At 49.4% G+C, this 21,130-nt stretch overlaps 1 protein-coding gene across 1 annotated transcript in view; it reads right to left on the minus strand.

Moving 5' to 3' along the window:
- Efnb2 (ephrin B2) overlaps nt 1-20,640 on the minus strand; it is a 42,048-nt gene extending 21,408 nt beyond the window's left edge. The window contains exon 1 of the mRNA XM_021644822.2: nt 19,873-20,640. Coding sequence (XP_021500497.1) covers nt 19,873-19,997 — 125 coding nt within the window. The 5' untranslated portion in view covers nt 19,998-20,640. The remainder of the gene's footprint in view (nt 1-19,872) is intronic.
- Nucleotides 20,641-21,130: the final 490 nt, after the last annotated feature.

Consider the following 21,130-nt stretch of genomic DNA (forward strand, 5'->3'; position numbering starts at 1 on the left):
TGTTAATTAACAGACAAGTTTCATCAAGAATGTTTCAAATTACTTATCATAATTAGTCAGTCACTGATCAAACAATGGGTTTTTTATTACACAGAACAAAAGAAATGTCTTACAAACCCATAAAGGATAACCAGAAATAATTAGTGTCGTATTGATTCAGCTGCAGGATGAAGAGCCCGCTCCTTGTGAGGACAAGTACCCTCCTTGCTCTACAAATCTTGCTTTTCCCCTCCCTTGAGATTATTTGCTCCAATTAATTTTCGAAGCAAATCTTTAGAATGAAGACTACTGATACAAAACCCCTTGGATGCTCCCAGCTAAAAGCTCTCCTCCTTCCCTTTCTTGCTGGCCATGCTGCTGAAAGATCTTCCCTAATGGGGAGTTTCTCTGATACACTGAAACAAGAGCTTCCTAATGAAAGTCCTTCTGCAAGTGCTAACAGTAACAACACACTCAGAGAGCGCCAAGCTTGCAGGCTCATTAAGATACTAAAGCTCCAGAACAAAGCATGGCCTCCCAGTCCTTCCAGCCTCGCATGATCTAGCCAGAGAGACCCACCAGCCATGAGGACCCTTCAGGCCAGGATGCAACAACAGGTGAGGAAAGCATGAGGAGGCTTCTGAAGTTCAAATCCACACCAACTAAGGTGATTTATCTAATAAGTCGCCAGTTGTCAGCGAGTGTATTATGTGGTTACAAAGTAGCAGATAGCACAATTCATTGTAGACTCATTCAAAACTGATACTTTAATTTTTTTATTTTGTACATGTATACAATATATCTTTGTCTTACCCATGCTCTACTCCCTCCCTCCATGTCCCACTGTACAAAAAACAGTGGCTGCACATGCAAAAACTAATAATAATAATAATAATAATAATAATAATAATAATAATGAGAGCAACAACAACTTCCTGAAACTTCATTTGTTTGTTTATTTTTTGTTTTTCAAGACAGGGTTTCTCTGTGTAGTCCTGGCTTTCCTGGAACTCACTCACTCTGTAGACCAGGCTGGCCTGGAACTCAGAGATCCACCTGCCTCTGCCTCCCAAGTGCTGGAGGCATGTGCTACCATACCTGGATTCACTAATATTTCCTCAAGGTTCTTGATTGTGCACACACACAAATGCATATGCACAAGGTTGCTTGTTACTTCCTGGGTGGTATTATACAACCTCAAAGTCAAGGGAGTTCGCTGATGCTAGGTTTGTTTTTTTTTTATTGTTGTTTATTTAATTACATTAGTCCCTCTAGCAAGAACATGTGATATTTACTGTTCACTCAATTAAAAACAAAAATGGAATAGGGAAGATGGCTCAGTGGATAAAGGTGCTTGTAACTAAGCCTACTGACTTGGGTTCAATCCCAGGGACTACATGGTGGCCAACCCCTCCCTGCCACCCCCGACTTGTACAGTGCAACTCACAGGCACATAGCCCTCCCTGGAAATATGGAAGAGGACCTTTTTAAAGTGGTGAACACGGTCCATTTGGAATGAAATCTTTCTGTGAAGCAGAGCCCAACATGAATGTATACAATGGTGACAAATGTAAAGCATCTGCGTGTATGCTGCTGAAGGATTCGCTAGAGCTTCTGGCTGGCGAACTGAGATGTTACTGAGGCCTCTTTGGCATTTTTTCCAATTCTCAGGAGAATGTAAAAACACAACCTTAGGGACTAAAGGGCTCCCCAGGGGAACCTTTACAACCCATTCCCTCTAGGCAGTTTCTTCTTGCTGGATAAAACACAACTCAGTTCCATGAGGCCTGAACATTACTCATTCCTTCCTCTCCCCAAAGTGATTCTGGAGTGTCCTGTGGCTTCAGCAGGACAAGGAGGGGTCAAGAGGTACTATGCTAAATTGTTCACCTTCCTGATTCTTGTCCTCTTATGCCTAGTCCTCGGCCTTTAAAAGACATAGTTAAGGCTTACACAAACTGACAGGCAAATATATGGGTTAATTCCTACCTGAGGTTTTCATCCAGCTTCACGCTTTCCCCCTCCTGAAACTGTTTGTACTTGGTGTGGCTGGCACAGTGGCCACCATGGAAGTACTAGCAAGGCTTGGTACACATCTATAGAAAAACAGAAGCCTGTCCCTCAGGCCAGTCCTGTCACCTACAGTGAGAGGCGGTAGTTCCAGGCCTCCAGAGCCAGGGCTCATTCTAACTGAGGGCCACCTCATCTACCCATTCAGTCTCTTACGGGCAGCACACCATGCCCTTCTGATCTGAAAGCCTCAGGAACACTCCTCCACCCATGCCATAGCATCCCTATGTCCGAAGTCTGGCTTATTAAGTTCTCTCTTCATTCAAACTTCCCCCAAGGTCTCTGTAAGGATTGTTCTCTCTCTCACTGCTTAACCAAGGCATCACAGGTGGCTGGCTCCCTCTACTCAGATAAGTCACTTCCCAACAGTCACTTCAGCCACCAGGTCACCAGTCCCAGTCCCAAGCCTGGTGCTGATGAGCTGAGGTCAGGAGCATAGGGCACATCAGCCAGGGTGGCCTCAGGAATTGCTGTGGTTTTGAAAATATTTTCAGCAGAAACAAATCACATAACTAATTTAATGCATTTTTGATTCATCTTACAAATCAGCCCTGATGTTTACTTTTAATTCAGGGTTCACAGTTTGATGATGAAGCATCATGGGAACCTGTGAATGCACACCTGGAGGGCTGGAACCTCACGTTTTTACTTCATGTATATGATGTGTGGTTCAGGCCAAACCTACTGTTCCTAAAGCTTCAATGAAGAACGAAATGGTAACATCAAAACAGAACTTGAACCTTTGCCTCTGAAAAGTTGCTCTTCCAAGTGTTTCTTCCACTGACTGTCCACAGTAATTTCTAAACCCGGCTGTCCGGGTCTCCACAGCTTTCAACCCCCCCCCCACACACACACACAAACACAAACACACACACACTTGCTTGAAGCACAAGGCAGCTACCATTTGCATCCAGGGCCGAAAATCGCAAAACCACGAGCAGCCTGAAGCAGAGTTGAGCCTTGCTTCCTGCGCCTCTTACCCCAGAGTCTAAGCCACGGGCAAACAGCTTGTAGAAGTACAGGTAAAGCCCTTCTCTGTTCCTGCTGAATCATATTGGTATCTAAATCTGGTTTTGTGAAATACATGCTTTTCTAAATGAAGCTTCTTGCAGATAAGTTATGAAGTTAAGGGGAATGGAGAGAAAATCAATATACACTCAGCCTTGCAAGAACTCCACAGAGCTAAAGAAACCTAGCTGCCTGCCCTGCCCTGCACACACGGTTGGGCAACCAGGACCTTCTGAGGTGGCCACCTGGCAACCATCCCTTGCCCTAGGAGGCTATAAAACCTATTATAAACGACCCAGGAAACAGAACTCTACTTTTGAAGATACTTTTTGAGAGGGGCTAATACGTCAGAGCATATACACACCTCATACACATCTGCACCTCGACTCTCTGGCAAACTCAATGAGAATAGATGGACGAGGGGGTGGCCACGAGAAAATGTCTAAAATGTGACAACAACCGGCTGATGTTAAATTGCTAGTGGGGGCCCACGGTGCAAGTCACACTCTGCAACCAAAACCAGCCGTCACCCACAGCACCTGTACAGAGGGGTCCTTGTTCAATGACAGGAGTGGGCATTCAAGGACCCAGACAATGTCACTGGTCTACCTAGGAGGACAGAGGCAGGCTCTCCGTCTCTGTGCTGGCTACTGAGCACTAGCAGTAGGCTGTTAGCCTGCTAGGAGCACTCAGCACCCCAGGGCAGCATGGGCACTGACTCCCAAGTCCATTTACTTTCCCTAGGGAGTCCCTGGGGAACACTGGGCAGACACACCCTCCTCTGGTTTTCCCCAGTCAATCATTTCCAAGCAAATGATAGATTCCATGACTTTGACTCAGAGAGAGAGAGAGAGAGAGAGAATGGAACTAGGCTAAAACAGGCAACTCTGAAGTAAGGTTTCTGAAGCCGGAGGCCTGATGTAAAATGATTTGATGCCAGAACCTATCTTTACCTGTGGGTTGCCTATCGATTTAACTCAAGTTCCAAAAGTCCTTTGCCAAACTAGATGCTAACAAAATGTTTTACACAGCATACTTTGAGTAACTCTAATGACCTATGTTAGACATTAATATTTAGCAGTCTAAATTGATCCCTAATAATTTAAATGAGACATCTCAACTTCATACTTCTCATTGTAAAAACCTCTATTAACATCACACGACTTAATATTCTTTAAGGTATGTTAAGCCGAGAACATAGAAGGATTAACGAGGAGCAGAGGAGAAAGCCCACGTCTGCATGTGAAGCCAGGCTTCTTTTTAATGCTGATATAATGCACAGGAAGCAGTGATGGAGCTTGAAGTCTCCACAGGTCACGTCACCAGGGGCCTGGGATCAGACGGAGGCATCTGTTGCCGGATCTGTCCCTGATCTGTGCCACAAGAGAGGAGACACTTCCGAGCAAGTGAGCTGAGGACCTCAAGTTCCGTCTCTCTCTCTCTCTCTCTCTCCTGAGGGAGATCCCCATTTTCCCTGATCCTCCTTTAGTGTCCACATCATGGACCTCACGGCCTCATGACTTCATGTGTTTCCTCGAGACGTTACAGCACAGCCACTTAGCTGATGCTGTTTGTGAAGGCAACAGTAAGCACAAAGAAATGGCCGGTTTCTGTGTCTGGTGAGCTAGGCCAGGGTGAGCCCCTCCAGACAGGACAGGGCATCTGAGGAATGACAAGCCACAGCTGCTGATGACAAAATGTCAGCCGTTACCTAACAGGACTCACGCAGAAAAACCAATTTAGCTATTTCCTGTTTGTGCACCATTACGTCAGGTCCACGAATCTGTGAAGTGTGGCCCCAGAGGTCACAGGGCAGGTGCTGCATCCGGGTCACAGCCACAGAAACCTGTAAGTGCCCCTGGTGGAGGAACACTGCACAGTCAGACTCATAAGCGAATACCGTGCCTCCCACTGAGAACGCTGACCTTCCTTCCACTTGGAGCGACATCGATCGTAATTGCAGACTTTGCAACATCATTTTGGTCCGTCACAGACTGCACACGGAAAGGTCCATGCCACAGCCATCTGAGTGTGAACACACACGGAAAGGTCCATGCCACAGCCATCTGAGTGTGAACACACACGGAAAGGTCCATGCCACAGCCATCTGAGTGTGAACACACACAGAAAGGTCCATGCCACAGCCATCTGAGTGTGAACACACACGGACAGGTCCATGCCACAACCGTCTGAGTGTGAACACACACGGAAAGGTCCATGCCACAACCATCTGAGTGTGAACACACACGGAAAGGTCCATGCCACAACCGTCTGAGTGTGAACACCGCACCATTCCTACCGTATCACACCCACTTAGAGACATGTTCCTTGAAGACGACCCACTGCTGGGTTCGCCAGCACCACGTAGGGTACAGATTACTTGCTCCAGCTGAGAACAGACACATCTGTAAACCATGTGGCTTCGTGGGACAGACCACAGAGACCAACACACTCAAGCGACTGCGCCACCGACAGTTCCCTGTAACCGTTTGGGCCCAGGGTGACATTTGAATGTCTGTGGGTGTCTCACCAGTAAACACTGACCTTGTGAGCAGACTGACCATGATTTTTAAATGTGCAGCTTCAAAAACAAAAACTGCTGAGCCAGGAGGCGCAGGCCTGTACTCCCAGCCACGCAGGGGGCAAGAGGATCTCAGTCCCGAGGCCTGTCTACACTACAGGGTGAGTTCAAGGCCAGGCTGGGCAACTCAGTGAGACCGTGTTTCAAAATACAAAGCCCATAAGGAGCTGAAAAGATAGCTTAGTGTCCAGGTGCCTGCCCATTGTGTATGAGGCTAGGTTTTATCCCCAGAATGCCGAAGTCCAGACAACAAACAAACATAAAGACCTCAACCGTTTTTATGAACTATCTTTCTTAGCTCTGATTTTGAAAGCATTTTAAATGTTTTTGAAGGCTTATAGATATTTTAACTTTCTCAGAAAGCACAGGGTGACACTGTGGCCTACACATTAGCCAGTTCCCTAGTCCACAAATACAGAACAGACATTTATCCAAACAGATTAAAAATTAGAGATAAATAGTTAGATTTCATCACTGAGCAAATCAGGAAGTGGGCTGACATTTTTAAGGGGCTAGCTTTACAAACCGGGTCATCCTAGAAAGAAAAAAAAAATCCAACCTGAAATCACACTAATCCACTAGATTATTCCTAAACCAGGGATCAAAGGGAGGCATCATGAACACTTGGAATTTGTCACATTTTGGGAAACTTACTCTTTTCCACACAATGCTTGTATTGTTATTTTAACGTGGGGGTAAAGGCTACAGAGGAGAAGCAGTGTGTGAGCTGGCACTGAAGCCCCTCAGGATCGTCTGTGGCCTCAGCTCTGCAATGTCTGTGCTGTTCATCTGCAGCTAGGCTAGCAGCACACAGCAGACAGCAATTCCTTTCTGGAATGTTCCATGCAGTTGGAAATATAAATACTCCCAAGAATGGCTTCGCATCATGAGTGTGTGAACATGACATAAACAGGCGGAATATCCAGTCTTGTATACTTGCATTTACTGCTAGTAGCTGCTGTAGCTTCATCAGCTGCTCTAGAAGTGCCCCGAACAGAAGGGCTGGTTAGAAGATGAATAAGTAAAAAAGTAACACCCAAGAAAGAAGCTGCAATAGCTTCCAGAAGAAATTCTCAGGAAACATTTTTCCCCTTTTTAGTGAACAGCACTTTACTGCCCCCTTTGGCACTTTAACATCAGAACAAGTTTCTACACAGGCTTATTCTGAAACCAGGGAAAGAGTGGGGTGTAGGGAGCTATAAGGTGTCAGGTTCACACAGAACTAGGTTACCAGATACCATGCTTAGAGTAGCAAGTAATTACCCTGAAACTTCTAGCAAGCACACCCCTATCTTCTTAGTGGCTTCAAACCTCCAAGAAGCAGGTAGTAATTGGAGGCTTTAACTGACATTTTCTGCTTTAATTCGAATGTGTGTGTGTCTTGGAACAGTGGCCTGCTTTCACAGGTGCCCCTTTCTTTCATTTTTTCTAAAACAAATACTCTGTGCAACTTGAACCCGATTTATTCAAGGATAAGAAAAGGGGCCTAAACGCAGGCTGCACAATTGGGCACCATTAAAGTGTTCCAAACGAGAGATGGCGAGGGGAGGGCTGTGCATCTCAAACTCTGCACCAACCACAAGCCAAACCTTTTCAACAGCCGAAAGACGAGAAGAGCAGAAACTCAAGCGCCTGGAGAGCTTGCAGCCCCAAGAACCAGTTGAGCAACTCCACCAGGTGAGGAGCAGAGCTGAGCATGAGGGAAAGGGGCTGACCCAGCTATCAAGAGCTGAGAAGGCAAGAGCGTTCCTTCTCCTGGCCCCATGACCTCAACCTGCACTCCACAGACAGACAGCCACGGGGGACACTTCCTTCAAACTCATCCTTTCCCCATGTCTTCCTTCAATTATCAAACAAGTCAAAATGAGGTTACATTTCACAGCTTACATTGCTGAACTGCTGCATGAAAACTGATGCCTTTTGATGTTAATCTTTTTTTTTTTTTTGTTATCTGTGATATGACGCTAAAAAAAAAAAACCCTTTGGTGTCCAAAGTAAAGTTCCTTTTGTAATGCTCAAAGATGATATTCTCACAGTTTAAACTGCTTTTTTCCTCTCCCAGGAAAAAAAGTTCAAGTGTTTATTTCAGTTTCATCCATGCAATGCTTGTCACTGTCAGAACGCCCTCTCTCCACAAAGGGGCACACCTGTCACAGGCTGAGGTGGAAACGTAGTCTCTATTAGTCATCTTCAAGTCAGACCAAAGCTGGGAGATGCAGATGCCACAGTTGTTTTGTTTTTCTTTCACAAGTTAACAGAGGCCATTTAAATCTGCGATGGAATTAGGAACAAAAGCAGGTCCCCGTTTATGTAACTGACCAAGGGCATTCTCGCCCATGCTACACCCCCACCCCTCACTGAGAAGGGAAAATATTCACGAAATTCTGTGGCCTGCCAAGGCTCGAGCGTGGAGCTGGAGGGCTGAGGGCGTGTGGTGAGCAGGGAAGAGGAGTGAGGGGGCATGCCAGATTGCCTGCTGGCAAGCCAACCGGGCCAGCTCCAGGATTGAAACTGGGATTTCCTAACCGCAGTGACAAGAGGCCTTGCAGCCTTCTTTCCCAACTGGAATTTGTTAGCACCTGTACGGTCATGTTCCCAGCTGTGCTTTTAGCAAGACTCTATAAAGGAAGGTGGAACCCATGTTATTTATAGGCCAGGCTCTAGAGAGAAAGATGGCTCTCAGAGAGAAAAGGTCCAAAGGGCACCGCCAGCTGGTTCTCTCTTGTTTCAGAGCCATTTGCTCATTTACCTGAGTGATGAAGTCACAGGGATGAAAGGCACATGTAGATTTAATGAGGAATGGATGGTTTGCCTCCTCATCACCCCAAGATGAGGAGACAAGGCATCCTAGAGTAGCCCTGCACACCGTCCCTTCAGCCCTCTACCCCTCACATCCCCACCTTCATGCATTTCTTTCTTCATTTCAAAGTCTTTGTGGAGAGCAATTCACTCTTGTCTGAGACGAAGCCCACACTTTGCTGAAGTGTCCAGTAAACAGAAACTCTTCTACCATGTGTCTGCCTCGTCTCTTCCCTACATATCAGCACTCAGACAGGGGACTCTGCAACACAAGTAGGAGTAAGCCCAGACACAGACAGACAGACAGACCAAAGGAAGGGATCATGACTCTCGGCTTTGTGGGCCTGAGAGGGAGTCTCCTTGACAGGCGAGACCGAAGGGATCATGACTCTCAGCTTTGTGGGCCTGAGAGGGAGTCTCCTTGACAGGCAGACCGAAGGGATCATGACTCTCGGCTTTGTGGGCCTGAGAGGGAGTCACCCTGACAGGCTTCATAAGCCTCGCAAACAACAGTTTGCAAGGCTATGTGCAAAAGCTTTACAAGCCCCTTAAATGGCAGCTTCCCAGCATTTCCTCCTTCAAGGCTCCAGGGGAGGGGTCAGGCGCAGGTCTCTGAGGGTGTGGTTAGAGTTATCTGGCTCCTGTCATGGCCAGTGGAGAAGGGGAGGAGGAGAGGGGAAGAAAAACCTATTACCAAACTGCCTCCACCAGGAATGAGGAGTGGAACTGGCACAGACTGAGCCGCGTCACACGATGGAAATGCGAGCGAATGGGCTTTGCTATACCTCTCTTCCCCGGCCCAAACACAGAACAGTCGGGAGTCACTCCAGCAGGCTGGCACCGAAGGAGAGTCCCAGGCAGGGCGGAGCTGAGAGGACGCCATGCCAGGCGCCTTCCAGCCTCAGCTCCAAGAGAGCTGAAGACTCGGTTGCTCTGTCTGGTAGTTTGTTCTGCGGTGTGCAGACTGGGATTGAAGAAGACGCACACCCAGGGGCCACACCGTGAGGTCCAGAGAACCCCAGGCCCACCAATACTCACTGCCTGGCTCCCTTAAACAAACTGCTCCAAACTTGCAGAACATCAAAAGCCAGATGGGCTGAAGTGAATGAATCCACAGGCGAGAAGCCAGACTCCCCGTTTGCTGTAGAAATAGGCCTGGACTTGATTTGAGTCTTCTCAGCTCTGACAAGCTGGAAGCTGGCACAGCTCCCAAAATCCAAAATAAAATGGCATTTAATTGTGACTAGACTCTAAAAAAGATGTCATACTATCTCCTTAGCTTAACACACACTCAGCAGCAAACTGGAGGTGACCCTGGAAAACTGACTTTCCCCCAGGGGCAAGTGACCAATCATTTAAATTCTTAAAAGGAAAATGTTGATAGTCAAAGGAGTCACACACAATAAATGCATTGATATTACATGCCATAAAAACTGCCTAGTCACCCTTCAGACAAGCTGATGACGACTCTGTTCTAGAGGTGTGACCCTGCTAGGTCTGAGCTTCAAAGGGTCCCTTCAGAGCAGTCTAGTAGCATAAAAGTTCAAACGAACAGTGGAAGATCGCATTCAACACTTCTCCCCCTTGTGTGGACTGCTTTGGGCAAAGATGCACTGAAGTTACCCACAGCCAACTTCTCATGCAGCATAGGAGAACTGAGCAGCCAGATGATGACAGCAAATCTACACCTCAGTTCAAATCCACACCTTAGCTGCCTAGGACCCTGGGTAACTCAGTTAACCAATTTGGCTCCAGCTTCCCCCACTAGTACTAAAAGGATAGTGAGAATGTTTCCCATTGGTGGCTGCAAGAATGTTTAATGAGTATGTGCCCAGTGCTTGGAGCAGCGGCTGGAATGTGTCCGTGCTGTACACAACTGCTGTTATATAAAATGGGACCCAACAGGAAGTGACAGTTCTAAGTGCAAAAAAGACCACACTGCCCATCCCCGAATCCAGGATGGATTCATGTATTCACTCAAGGACAGACATTTCCCTAGAATGCACACAGTGGGTTTACACAGAGACCGCTCCCAGGACACAGGTAAACAGTTGACCAGGAGTGTCCAGGGCTCGTGTTCTAAGAAAGAACTGGTGGGGGAAGAGAGAGAGAAGGTACAGCATGGCAGTAGGTGGAGAACTAAAAGGTGCTTCGTGGGCTAGAAAGTCTTGAAGAACCAGTAAAAATGACAAGCAAGCAAAACCAAACATCAACGCTTAGTGTTAGCCTTCAGTAGTCAGGTGCTTCCACTTTTTTCTTTGTATGTGCAGAGTACTCAGTCGACATGCAATGAATTTTATTAACAGTTGACGCTTACTGGTTTGTTGTGGCAAGCTCAGAACTAGGTGCTTAACACACGTTTAATCCCGACTCCTCTTTTATTACTCTCAGTACTACTGCGTGACTGTCTTTAATTTAAACCTGGACAAATGGGCAACAATGAAGGACACTGTTCTAAACTGCACAGTGAATAAATGGATAAGCAAGGATTGGCTCACACAGGTGGACTCCGAAGCCGGTGCTCTTGAGCAAGCCCAGCCACCATCCCGGTGAAATCAATTACCTGACCTGCCCGAGATGACACTCACTTTTAAAACAATGGGTATTGATAGCCTCCACATCAGAAATTCTGCTGGAATCAATGAATTGTTATCTCACAGCGTTTGTTTGACTCTGGGCTCCAGCCATTGAGAGGCACAGAACACACGATAGACACTATTCTAGGTTGAAACAAGACCACTCTGGCTCTAACACACTCCTGCCTCTCAGCCGTCCACCATGACTTCAATAAGAGACGCTGCTGTCTTTAAAAACTCATGGTTCTTCTCACCTGGACCTCTCTCCCACCCAGAACTGGCCATCTTTTGTTCTTTCCCTGTCCCCTCCCTCTACATACAATGCATGGCATCCCAGCATGGAATATTTGTTTCTACTTGGCATTCAAAATTCAAAGAAAGAACAACCGTAGCACACATCTTTAATCCCTGCACCAGGAGGCAGAGGCAGGAGGATCTCTGAGTTAAAGGCCAGCCTCGTCTACAGAGTAAGTTCCAGGATAGCCAGCTTTACACAGAGAAACCCTGTCTCAAGAAAACAAAATCCAAAACAAAAAACATATCAAGGAAAGAGATTTATTTTTCTGCCATGGTTTTATTCTCAGAGTAATAAACCTGGCAATTAGTCAACACTTATTTAATGAATTAATCAAGTTACCACTGCCAATTGTTGTCTGCCGTTGTGACTTTGAAAAGGAAGAACAGAAGTCAAGGCAAAGGCCAAACTTCCTCAGGGGTCCTAAGCAGCCTTTGAACATAGTAAGATTGCTAGATTCTATTCCACAAAAGGCTGACCCAAGGCAACAGTTCTCCAAATATGGTTTCCCACCAGCAACAGCTGGAAACATCCAGGAGCTTGCTAAAGTGTGTGTCCCCCACCCCCACCTTAGGCCTCCAGAATCAGAAACTCTAGGGTGAGTCCAAAAACCAGTTCTCACAAGCCCCAAAGGCAACTTTGATACCCCTGAGTTCAGAAGCATTGGGTCTGGAAGATGGATCCCAGACCTGACAGCAGGTAGTAAAAACAAAGGCAGCCAACAGCATAAACCTGGGCTGCGCCTGCCCATCCCACAAATACTGGATGCCCACAGGATCAGAAGTGAGTTAACTGTTGAAATGAGGCAATGTCTACCCTTGCCTAGATCTGAGGGAGGTGAACACTTGAGCAAGCCAGGAAGCTGCCCGTGTTCTACACAGACCCCTGGAGTTCACTGCCAGGCCTGTAGGATTTCAAGGAAGGCTGGAAAGAGACTGTTTGGTCTGCATCAAACAGAAGATGATGCAACTAGAAGAATCCTCCTCCTTCCTACTGATCTGTTTCTCACAGAAAGAGGAGACTCAAGGCCTACAAGAGCTTGTTTGAAACCTAAAAGTATCCAAATACTTTTAAGTATTTGGAAAATGTTAAGTGGAAAATGGCATTTTCTAACTTCTTTAGCTAGATACATTTTGGATTGGAGATTTACCTGATTTACCCTGCTCCAATCAATCATTAGGCAATGCTGACTGAGGCTGAACTTTTCCCCCTAAGTAGGGAAAAAGGCAAGGACTGAAGAAGGGCTCATTCTGGCGCTGTGACCAACCACACTGTGCCTCGGGCTCATGTGCTGTCCCATGAGCAGATGGAAGAGGTCATCTCAAAGACATCTTTGCCTCTGAAGGAAAGAAACTCCATGAGATACAGAGCAGAGGGACCAGCCCAGCCACAAGCTGCCCTGCAGCACACATACCTCATCACTCCCCTTCCACACAGATTTGCTGAGCCTAGCTGGGTGTCCAGGAAAGGTCTTGGTGGGGTAGGGACTACAGAGTTGGAGAAGCACCATCAGTATTGTGGTTAAAGTTAGACACAACTGAATTTTAGGAGAAAACAAACTGGATTTTAAAAATCATTCTGGGCAGAATCTATTAATAATACTGGTTTAAAAAAAAAAAAAAAAAAAACAACAACTATCTTCTGAAAGTGTAGCTAACCGGTGGCTCACCCACAGCACTGGGAAAGTCTGCCTGGGTATTTCCAACTCTTCTCCGCTCCGACTGCAGAGGATGAAAGGTCTGAACTCTACCTTCTTCAGTAGCACCCGTCTGCTCCTCCAGTTGTTTAGAGGACTGCTCCAGGCAGAAAGAGCCTGGTTTCTGGAAGAGAGCTTTTTCCCACGATGGTTTTACATTTTGAAATCAGCAAGGATGTATCGCAGACCCAGACTACTCTACACTAGAATTACATATCTGAATTTGTACATGGGAGGAAAATATCTGAATGGCTCCTACTGACTCCATGTTGCAAATCTTGGAATGCTGCTACATTGGGAACACTGGTCACCTGCAACGCATCACCACTTCCTCAGTACTTCCCTGGGCTCCCCTCCTTACAGAGCAGACTTTTAAAACGTGTCACACAGGTATGCACCACAGAATGGAGGGCCCAGAGAGCAGTGAAGAGCTCACGCCTGGACAGTTGGTAAACAGATGCGGGGCTGGCTCTCCAGCATAGCTCTTTAATCACTTTAACCCTGTTCCTAACGGAAAGCTTCAGGCCAAGGCATTCAGCATCTCCCTTTGTCATTTGCCTGCCATAAATATGCGCCAGTCTGCGTGTGAAAAGCTGAAGGAGGCGGCAAGCTTGCTGGACATTTATCATTCTCTGTTCCCTGCTAACAAGCAAATACTTTAGCTGAATGGGCCATTAGCAATCATTGTCAAATGGAGAATGAAAGGTGCTAGGATGTGACCAGCTTGTAAATTAGGGGTGTCCCTCCTCTTTGATGAATCTCGACAAATGAGCGGATCTTTTGGTATAGATTCAGAATTGAGATGGAGAGGAAGGCACAAAGTGGCAGGCGTTTGGGCTCGGCAACAGTGATGTCTCTCAGAGTTCTCACAGCGGTGAGAAAACAGACCACAAAAGGAGGCTCTCCACAGCCCCAAACTATGATCCAGCATGGGGACGAGAAAAAAAAAGTCAACAAAATGGGTCTAAAAAGAACAGTTAAGGTTTAGTGGTGGTCGTTGTCCTGTGTGCAGGTTTAGAAGAGGACTTCTGTCTAGAACCCTCATGTTCCCGTGGAACAGTCCCCAGACCCCATGTGTAAATCATCCCCAAGACTCACTCCTAGAAGAAAGCCCCTTGTCCAAGACGCCAAAAGATGACGGTAAAGCAAATATTTCCTTTCTGGTGGTGTGAACAGATTGTGGTTGTCAGGGCCCCTGTACCTGACCCACACCCAGTCAGTGGCTCACGCTGTTCAGTGACGAGAACGGAAAGTGGAAGCACTGAAGTTCAGTGCCCTCACAAGGCCAAGGGACAGAGGGCCAACACCACCAAGAGTCTCTGTTTCTGTCAGCGCAATCACTTTTACAATCCTGTCATTCCTACCAGGGAGCTCATCCCATCCAACTCAAAGATTACCAGTCCCAGTGGTCAGGAAAGCCAGGAACCTCTGGGAATGCAAGGCTCTCTAGTTTTGACATATTAGATGGATTATCTGCATTAAACTAAATTCCACCCCTTTTAATACTGTCACCTGTTATTTTTTCTTTTTCTTAAATTTCCCCAGGGAAGAAAAAGACCAACCCCACAGAAGAGCTGGAGTCCCAGGTAAGGGCCATCGGCCCAAACTTTCCTTTCTCTCTTCCTCAGCAATGCTAAGAGGTTAAGAAGGGGGGGGGTGTCTCTGAAATCAAAAGGCCTCTGTTTTCTTTTCAGATAATTCAAGCCCTACCTATGCCCCTCTGGTCTCTGTTGCTGCCCAGCAGGTCTCTGCCTGAAGCGCAAATAGATGAAGGCCAGGGCGGCGAAGGGCAGTTAATCCTACAGAATGGCCGCCGTCAGGCCAGGAGTTAAGCGGGGGGGGGGGGGGGGGGGGGGGGGAGCTTCCAGGCCCGAGGGACTGCAGCGGGTTGTGAGCTTTAATCAGCCTCCATCCCAGTCTATAAAAGGCTGTCAATGAACGCTACCTTGGCCGTGTTATCTCCCACCAATGAGCAAGAACTGTACAATTCCTTCTCGGCTTCAGCCACCCCGGACCACAAGTGGAGCGTTCATGATTCTTAATCCCGGTTCCCAAGTCTGTGTGGCTCTCACATAATGCCCAATAGCCTGGAGCAAGGGCCTTCGCCCCACACCCCTTTCAGGGACGTGTCATTTCTAACATCAAGCTAATCTATATGTTGCCATGGCTTCCCCTTTATCTGCCTTTACATCTTATGAACTGCATGGATTTACCACATTATTTTTATCTGAAAGACAGAAAATGGTGGTTTTATTGCCATACAATCAGATTACTGCCGCTAGCTTCTCTATGCCTTTTTACCATACTTCAATCAAAAGGGATCAGTTTCTTTATGCTCTGCCCCTGATTTACTTTACATCTGTAAAGACGTAGTCTGGGTTGTAATCCCCTTATTAACTATGACCAGCGTTGATTTGCCTAAAAATAAAAGCAAATTGTGTCAGACCCTTTCACTTTGTTTTTGATTCCGAACTACAAAATGGATTACTAAAGAAATCTTCAGAGTTCACACGGCTGGTATAGTGCTGAATTTAAAATGAGAATTAAACAAGTTAAACAGGGGAGCCATGTCAACGGTTTGCGTCTCCCATCATGGGAGAAGGGCTGACTGCTTGCTTTTGTATTCTTCGGCTTTATAGAGACAATGAAGCCACAGGAGTTTTTCCAAGCTGTTCCGAACGCGTCTCATTTGCTATCCTTCCTTTTCGGCTGTTCTCATTCCTCCCGGCCCCCTTCTAATCCGCCCCTTTAAGGGGGGGAGGGGCCCTACCTACAGAGAGCTAACTCCTCTCCACAAGCTTATAGTTCTACAGGATCTGCATATTTTAATCAAAATATTTTAAGCAGTCCAACACTTCTCTTTAACAAAGGGCGAGCTCACAAGCAAATCTACACAGATGTGTAAGTGACCTGAAAAACAGGTTCTTTATGTCAGCAGCAGAGGCAGGCAGGGACCGGAGACATTCTAGTCATCTTTCGGAGAAGGGGCTTCTTGTCGTCCAGTTTGTAATTGGATATTTTTAAGAATAAAGTTTTCTTTACAATGTTAAGGAACTGTTGTACCTAAGGAACAATTCTCTTCCCGGGGTCTGCAGCCTACATTCCCTGCTCCCTGACACTCCCACTGGTATGACGCTGCCCTGCAGTCGGGCTTGGATCTGGAATAAGTCTCCCATTTGGCGACTGTCTTCTGAAACGCCGCTTCCAAGTTAGGTGTCAGATCAAGCTCCTGGGAGCACCGAAAAATTTCAGCTCAAGATTCCAAAGCTGGTCTTAAGGTTATCCTGTGGGCCCAGCGACAGGATCCGCCCCAGTAAGTGCAAGGGAGTTCTAGGAAAGCTGATTAAATCCACCAGCTCTCCAGCAGACTGGGGAACCCGCTCCAACATGTGGCTTTTAGGCGGCCCTTGGGGTGGCTAATTCACCTATCTTCAGGCTCCAGCCACTGAGTCCGAACTGCAGTGGAATATTGTGGGCATTTGCATTTCTTTGCACTGATAGGACAAGTGTCAACAGCTAAGCTTTGTCAAAGATTTAGAAGCAAGTGCCCAGCAAATCACCTCAGCCGCAGCCCTCCTTTCTGGGGCTGGAAGCGATAATTGCTGAGGTTAAGGAGTCCGGTCCTGGGACACATGGCTCCCAGGTTCTCATCTGAAAAGGCCGCCACATCCGTCTTTGTGTTCTGCCTGGCTCAGCTGTGGAACAAGGACAGCCGCTACCTATAGTTCATCATTCTGACAAAACGTGAGGAATGTGGATGTGAAACAGTACCAACTCCAACCTTGGTGCTTTGTGTTTTTTCTCTCTATATTAAACCCGACAAGATTAACCCAAATGCAAACTGTGGAGCACAGTTCAAGGGGCTATTCAATCAAGGCCGAATCTGCATTTGTTTATCTACAAAAATAGGAATTTCAGACACAATAGAAGGTAGGCTGGCGTATACGTGTTATTGAACGGTTATTTAAACAGTCCTATCCATTGTGCTTTAGTTTATCAATTTGACAGGCCAGTATTTATTCAGAGCCTGACTAGGGAGAGGCCTGTGTGTTACAGGTTATCTGGATATTATCCAGCCATTCTTTGGCATCAAGTCAATCAATTTCAGGAATTCAGTATTTTGTGTGGAAAAAAAAATACATAGGAAAAGCATAATGCTTTGTAAAGCAACTAGTATGTAAAACACTCGAATAAAATCTCCAGACATGAATTAGTACTTGAACAAAAATTTCAAGGGTGTAATGTATTCTAGGATGCTATGCCAGTGTAGAGCTGAGATCCTAAAGTGGAACTATTATTCTTCAGAACAACAACAACAGGCCCAGACCGCACTGTACTTTGGCAAAAACACTAGGCTGGGAGGGGGTTCCACCGCAGTGTTAATTAGAAATGATCGCTGGGCTTTGCCGTTCTTTCCAGAACTTAAAAACAGTTGAAAAAGGACCTAAACAGTGCCAGCCTGGACAGATACAATGTGGCTAATCTAACAGGGCAGCCGCCTAATCTTTGAGTACACAGAACTTCTGATTATTACATAAACTCTCGAGGATGGAATGGCAGGCGATGTGATTAAAGTGGTTACGGAGACTCCAGTGTACAGAGGATCTTCTGGGCCCTGTGTGCACACAGCTGCTGCTTGCTCCCTGTGCAGACCACCTGCTAAAAAGGCTGACCCCTGAAGGAAGCGAACCTAATTACCGACGCCTGTTTCATGACAAGCGCCTGGTCCCACAGTCCATGCAAAGAGAAGTGAAGCTCCCAAGCATCTGACTACCTACCTACCTGCCACAGCCTACCCACAGAAACTTTTCTCTGGCAAAGTGAACTAGGGAGGCAATCCCAGGCACCGAAAACTAACAAGCTCTTTTGTATTACTCCTCTCAGGAAGAAATCTTTCTGTTCTCACAGATAGCATTTAGCCAAATGCTCCCCAAAGGCTTCCCAGCCACCCTCAGAAAAATCCTAAGGCATTTTACTGTGGAGGCCAGCAGCCCGGTACAGGGAGGCTTGCTCCTCCAAGCTGCAGGCCCCCAGCACCATTCCATGCACGTGTGGCCAGAGCTCACAAAACTATACTGTTAAAGATTAAAAGCCATTCCCTCCCCTAACACCCTACAAACGGAAGATGTTATGCTCTGCATGCTAGCCATGTATGATATTGGGGGGGGGGGGTTGTTTGTATTAAACAAGTCGGTATTTCTAATCCTCCCCACTGCACACCCAGGTATAACGCTCACTAAGAACACAAAAGATATTTATGTTGCTCGGAATGAGTTCGCGAGAATTTCTTTAAGCTAGATTTAAATATAAATATTAAACCCGGACAGGGAACAACAACAACAACAACAACAATAAAAAGAAGATTCGGCCTCCCAAAGAGAGGCTGTGAGTGAAAGTGCGAAGTGGAGAGCGCCAGGCAGCCCGGAGGGGGAGGGGCGCCCGGCGCTCGCATTCGGCAGGGAAGGGTGACCTCTGTAGGCGCGGCGAGCCTCAGCAGCCACCTCCAGGGCCCGGTCCGGGCGGCGACGGCTGCCGCGCAAGGTCCCAGCCCGGCGCCTTCTGGCACCACTAGATCCCGTGTGGTTGCAAAGATGCCACGCCAGAAGAGCAAACACAACTCCTTACGTTAAAAAACAAAAAACAACAGCAACAAAAAATTCTCCGGCAGATCAGAGCACACCAGAGGTCGGCGCAGTAACTTTGAAACAAGGGCCTCTGATTCGGCTCCCCTTTCCAGGGGGAGCATGTTTGTCAATTATGTTGGTGAATTTGAAATTTACTGCCACTTTCAAGAGAGTAGACGCAATTCTTTGCTTATGAGGTAATTTCTAAAACAGTTCGTTCACCTCTACTCTGCACTCCAATTAGGCCATTGATTTTGCTTCTAATCTGAAAGGTTTGCCTCCAGCCAGAGCCCGGCCGCGTCTCCACACTGGTCTAGGGCTGAGTCCAGAATTCCGCACGGCGCCTTCTGGCCACGGTTGGAAAACGAGGTGAGAGGCAGCACCCAGACGCGGTTGCCGCGGCCATTGCTGCGTACACCGAGGGATGGCGACGTTCCTAACCCTGGGAGCGCACCCGGGGGGCCCGGACCTGAAAGTTAGTATCCGGCCTGGCTTTCTCCGGGCGGTGTGCTTTGCTAAAAACAGGTCTAATTAACAGACTCCCGAGTCCCCAAGTGTGCTGGCCGTGGCGTTGACCAGGGAGGGCCCTTAGCTTGGCCAAAAGGCTTCGTTAAAACTGAGCCAGCTACGAGGACCGCGCGGGAGCTAGGCCACCAGCTCCGACGTGAAAGGAGAGGCCGCCGGAGTTCTCCAGCCGATCTAGCGAGGTCCCCGCGCGCGTCCCGGCTAGCGAGAGCGCGGAGGCCCGCCGACTCCGGGATGCCACGGGCCCAGTGCCCCCTCCCCAAAGGGACGCTCCACCTCCCCAGCCCCTCAGCTCCGGTCGCCTTCCCGCTGCCCCCACCCCCAACCCCCCTCAGCGCAGCATCTCTCGCCCGTCTCCGGAGCCCGCCAGTCCCTGCGCGCTAGCCCGGTTTGTGACCACGTCCTCCGTCCTCGAGAAAGAAGGGAGGGCTGGATAGAGCCATCAGACACCTTTCCCCGCACGCCACCCCAGCCTCCAGGGCTTTGCGTCCCCTAGGGCGCTTGAGGTTGGAGCCCCGGAAAGAGAACCCTTGGAACCCGCGCGCTCAAGCCCATCCAGACCCCACCTAGAGAAATGTGGCGGGGTTGCGGGTGGAGGCCAGGACCCCCAGGTTCTAAAACCAGGCTCCGAGGCCTCCTCCCACCCGGAGCATTCGGCGCACCCCCGGGCGCCGGCCGGGGACACGGGGAAAAAGGGAAGGACCGTAGACGCCACTTACTTGGAGTTCGAGGAATTCCAGTAGATAGGCTCTAAAACTATCGATCTGGAGATCGCAGTTCTGCACAAAACCATCAAAAGTCCCCAACAGTACTTCCACACGGAGTCCCTCCTGGACCGGGCCATGGCCACGGCCAAGCCGCTCCCAGTTCGGCGCACTCCGGGACGCGAAGGGACCGGCGGCGGGCCGCGACCCAATCCTCCGGGGCAGCCGCGCCGCGCCGCTCCAGCGGTGGCCGAGGCCAGGTGCGCTCGGCGGCCTGCGCGGCGCTCAGCGCGCGGGGTGGGGCCGAGGGCGCGGGGCGCGGCGGCTCGGCGGACTCGGGGCTCCGGGGCGCCGCGCCGGACGCAGCTGGGACGGCCGGCTCCCGTGCGGCTCCAGGGTGCCGGGCCGGCCGCGGAGGGCGGGCGCGGCGAGGGCGCTGGGCCGGGATGGAGGCCCGCGGCGGGGAGGCGCGTCGGTGCCGGGCGGCGGGTGCTGCTCCCCGAGAGGGGCCGCTTGATTATAGATCCAGGGCAGCGGGCAGCGGCCCGGGCGCGCGGGCGCCGCGTCGGCGCGGTTCCATGTCCCGGAACGCAGAGAGAGAAGAGGGGACGCCTCCTGAATCTTCGCAGCTCGCGGCCCGCCGGGCAGGCAGGAGGGCACCGGGACTCCCCTCCCGGCGCCGGACGCGCGCGGGCCTTTGTGTGCGGGGAGGGCGCCGGGACCCGCTCTGCGCGCAGCTCCGCGATCTCACCGGCGCCTCGGTGCCCGCCGCGGAGAGTCAGCGCGCCCGGCGCGCTGTCAGAGCGCTATAAACGCGGGGCCCCGCCCAGGCGCGCGCAGCCCATTGGCCCGCCGCGCCGCGAGCGCGCGCTGATTGGGCGGCACGTCCATCCGTCCGGCCCTGGGCTCCGGGAGGTAGGGCGCCGCTGACAGGTGAGCCCCGCCCCCGCGATGAGCCGCGCAGGGCGCCGCGGACCGCGCGCGAGGGGCCTCCGGAGGCTCAGGGCGCAGGGCCGGCGGTCGCCGAGCCACTCGTGTCCGCGACCCCCGGTGGCCTCGCCCGGCGAGCGAGCGTTCTAGGCCCTAGCTCTCTCGCTTGCGTAGAGCGAGGCTTGGCGACTGCAGCGTTCCTCCGCGCGACGCTCCCCTCCCCCGCCCAGCGTGCGGCCACCCGGCCCTTCGTGGATTCCTTCGAGTGTCTGGCCGAGGGCCTCCTCGCTTTGATCCTAGCACCAAGCGATCGGGCCCCGGCCCGGCGCCAGTCCGAACAGAC

Source organism: Meriones unguiculatus, chromosome 4 (genome assembly GCF_030254825.1).
Source record: "Meriones unguiculatus strain TT.TT164.6M chromosome 4, Bangor_MerUng_6.1, whole genome shotgun sequence".
NCBI lineage: Eukaryota > Metazoa > Chordata > Mammalia > Rodentia > Muridae > Meriones > Meriones unguiculatus.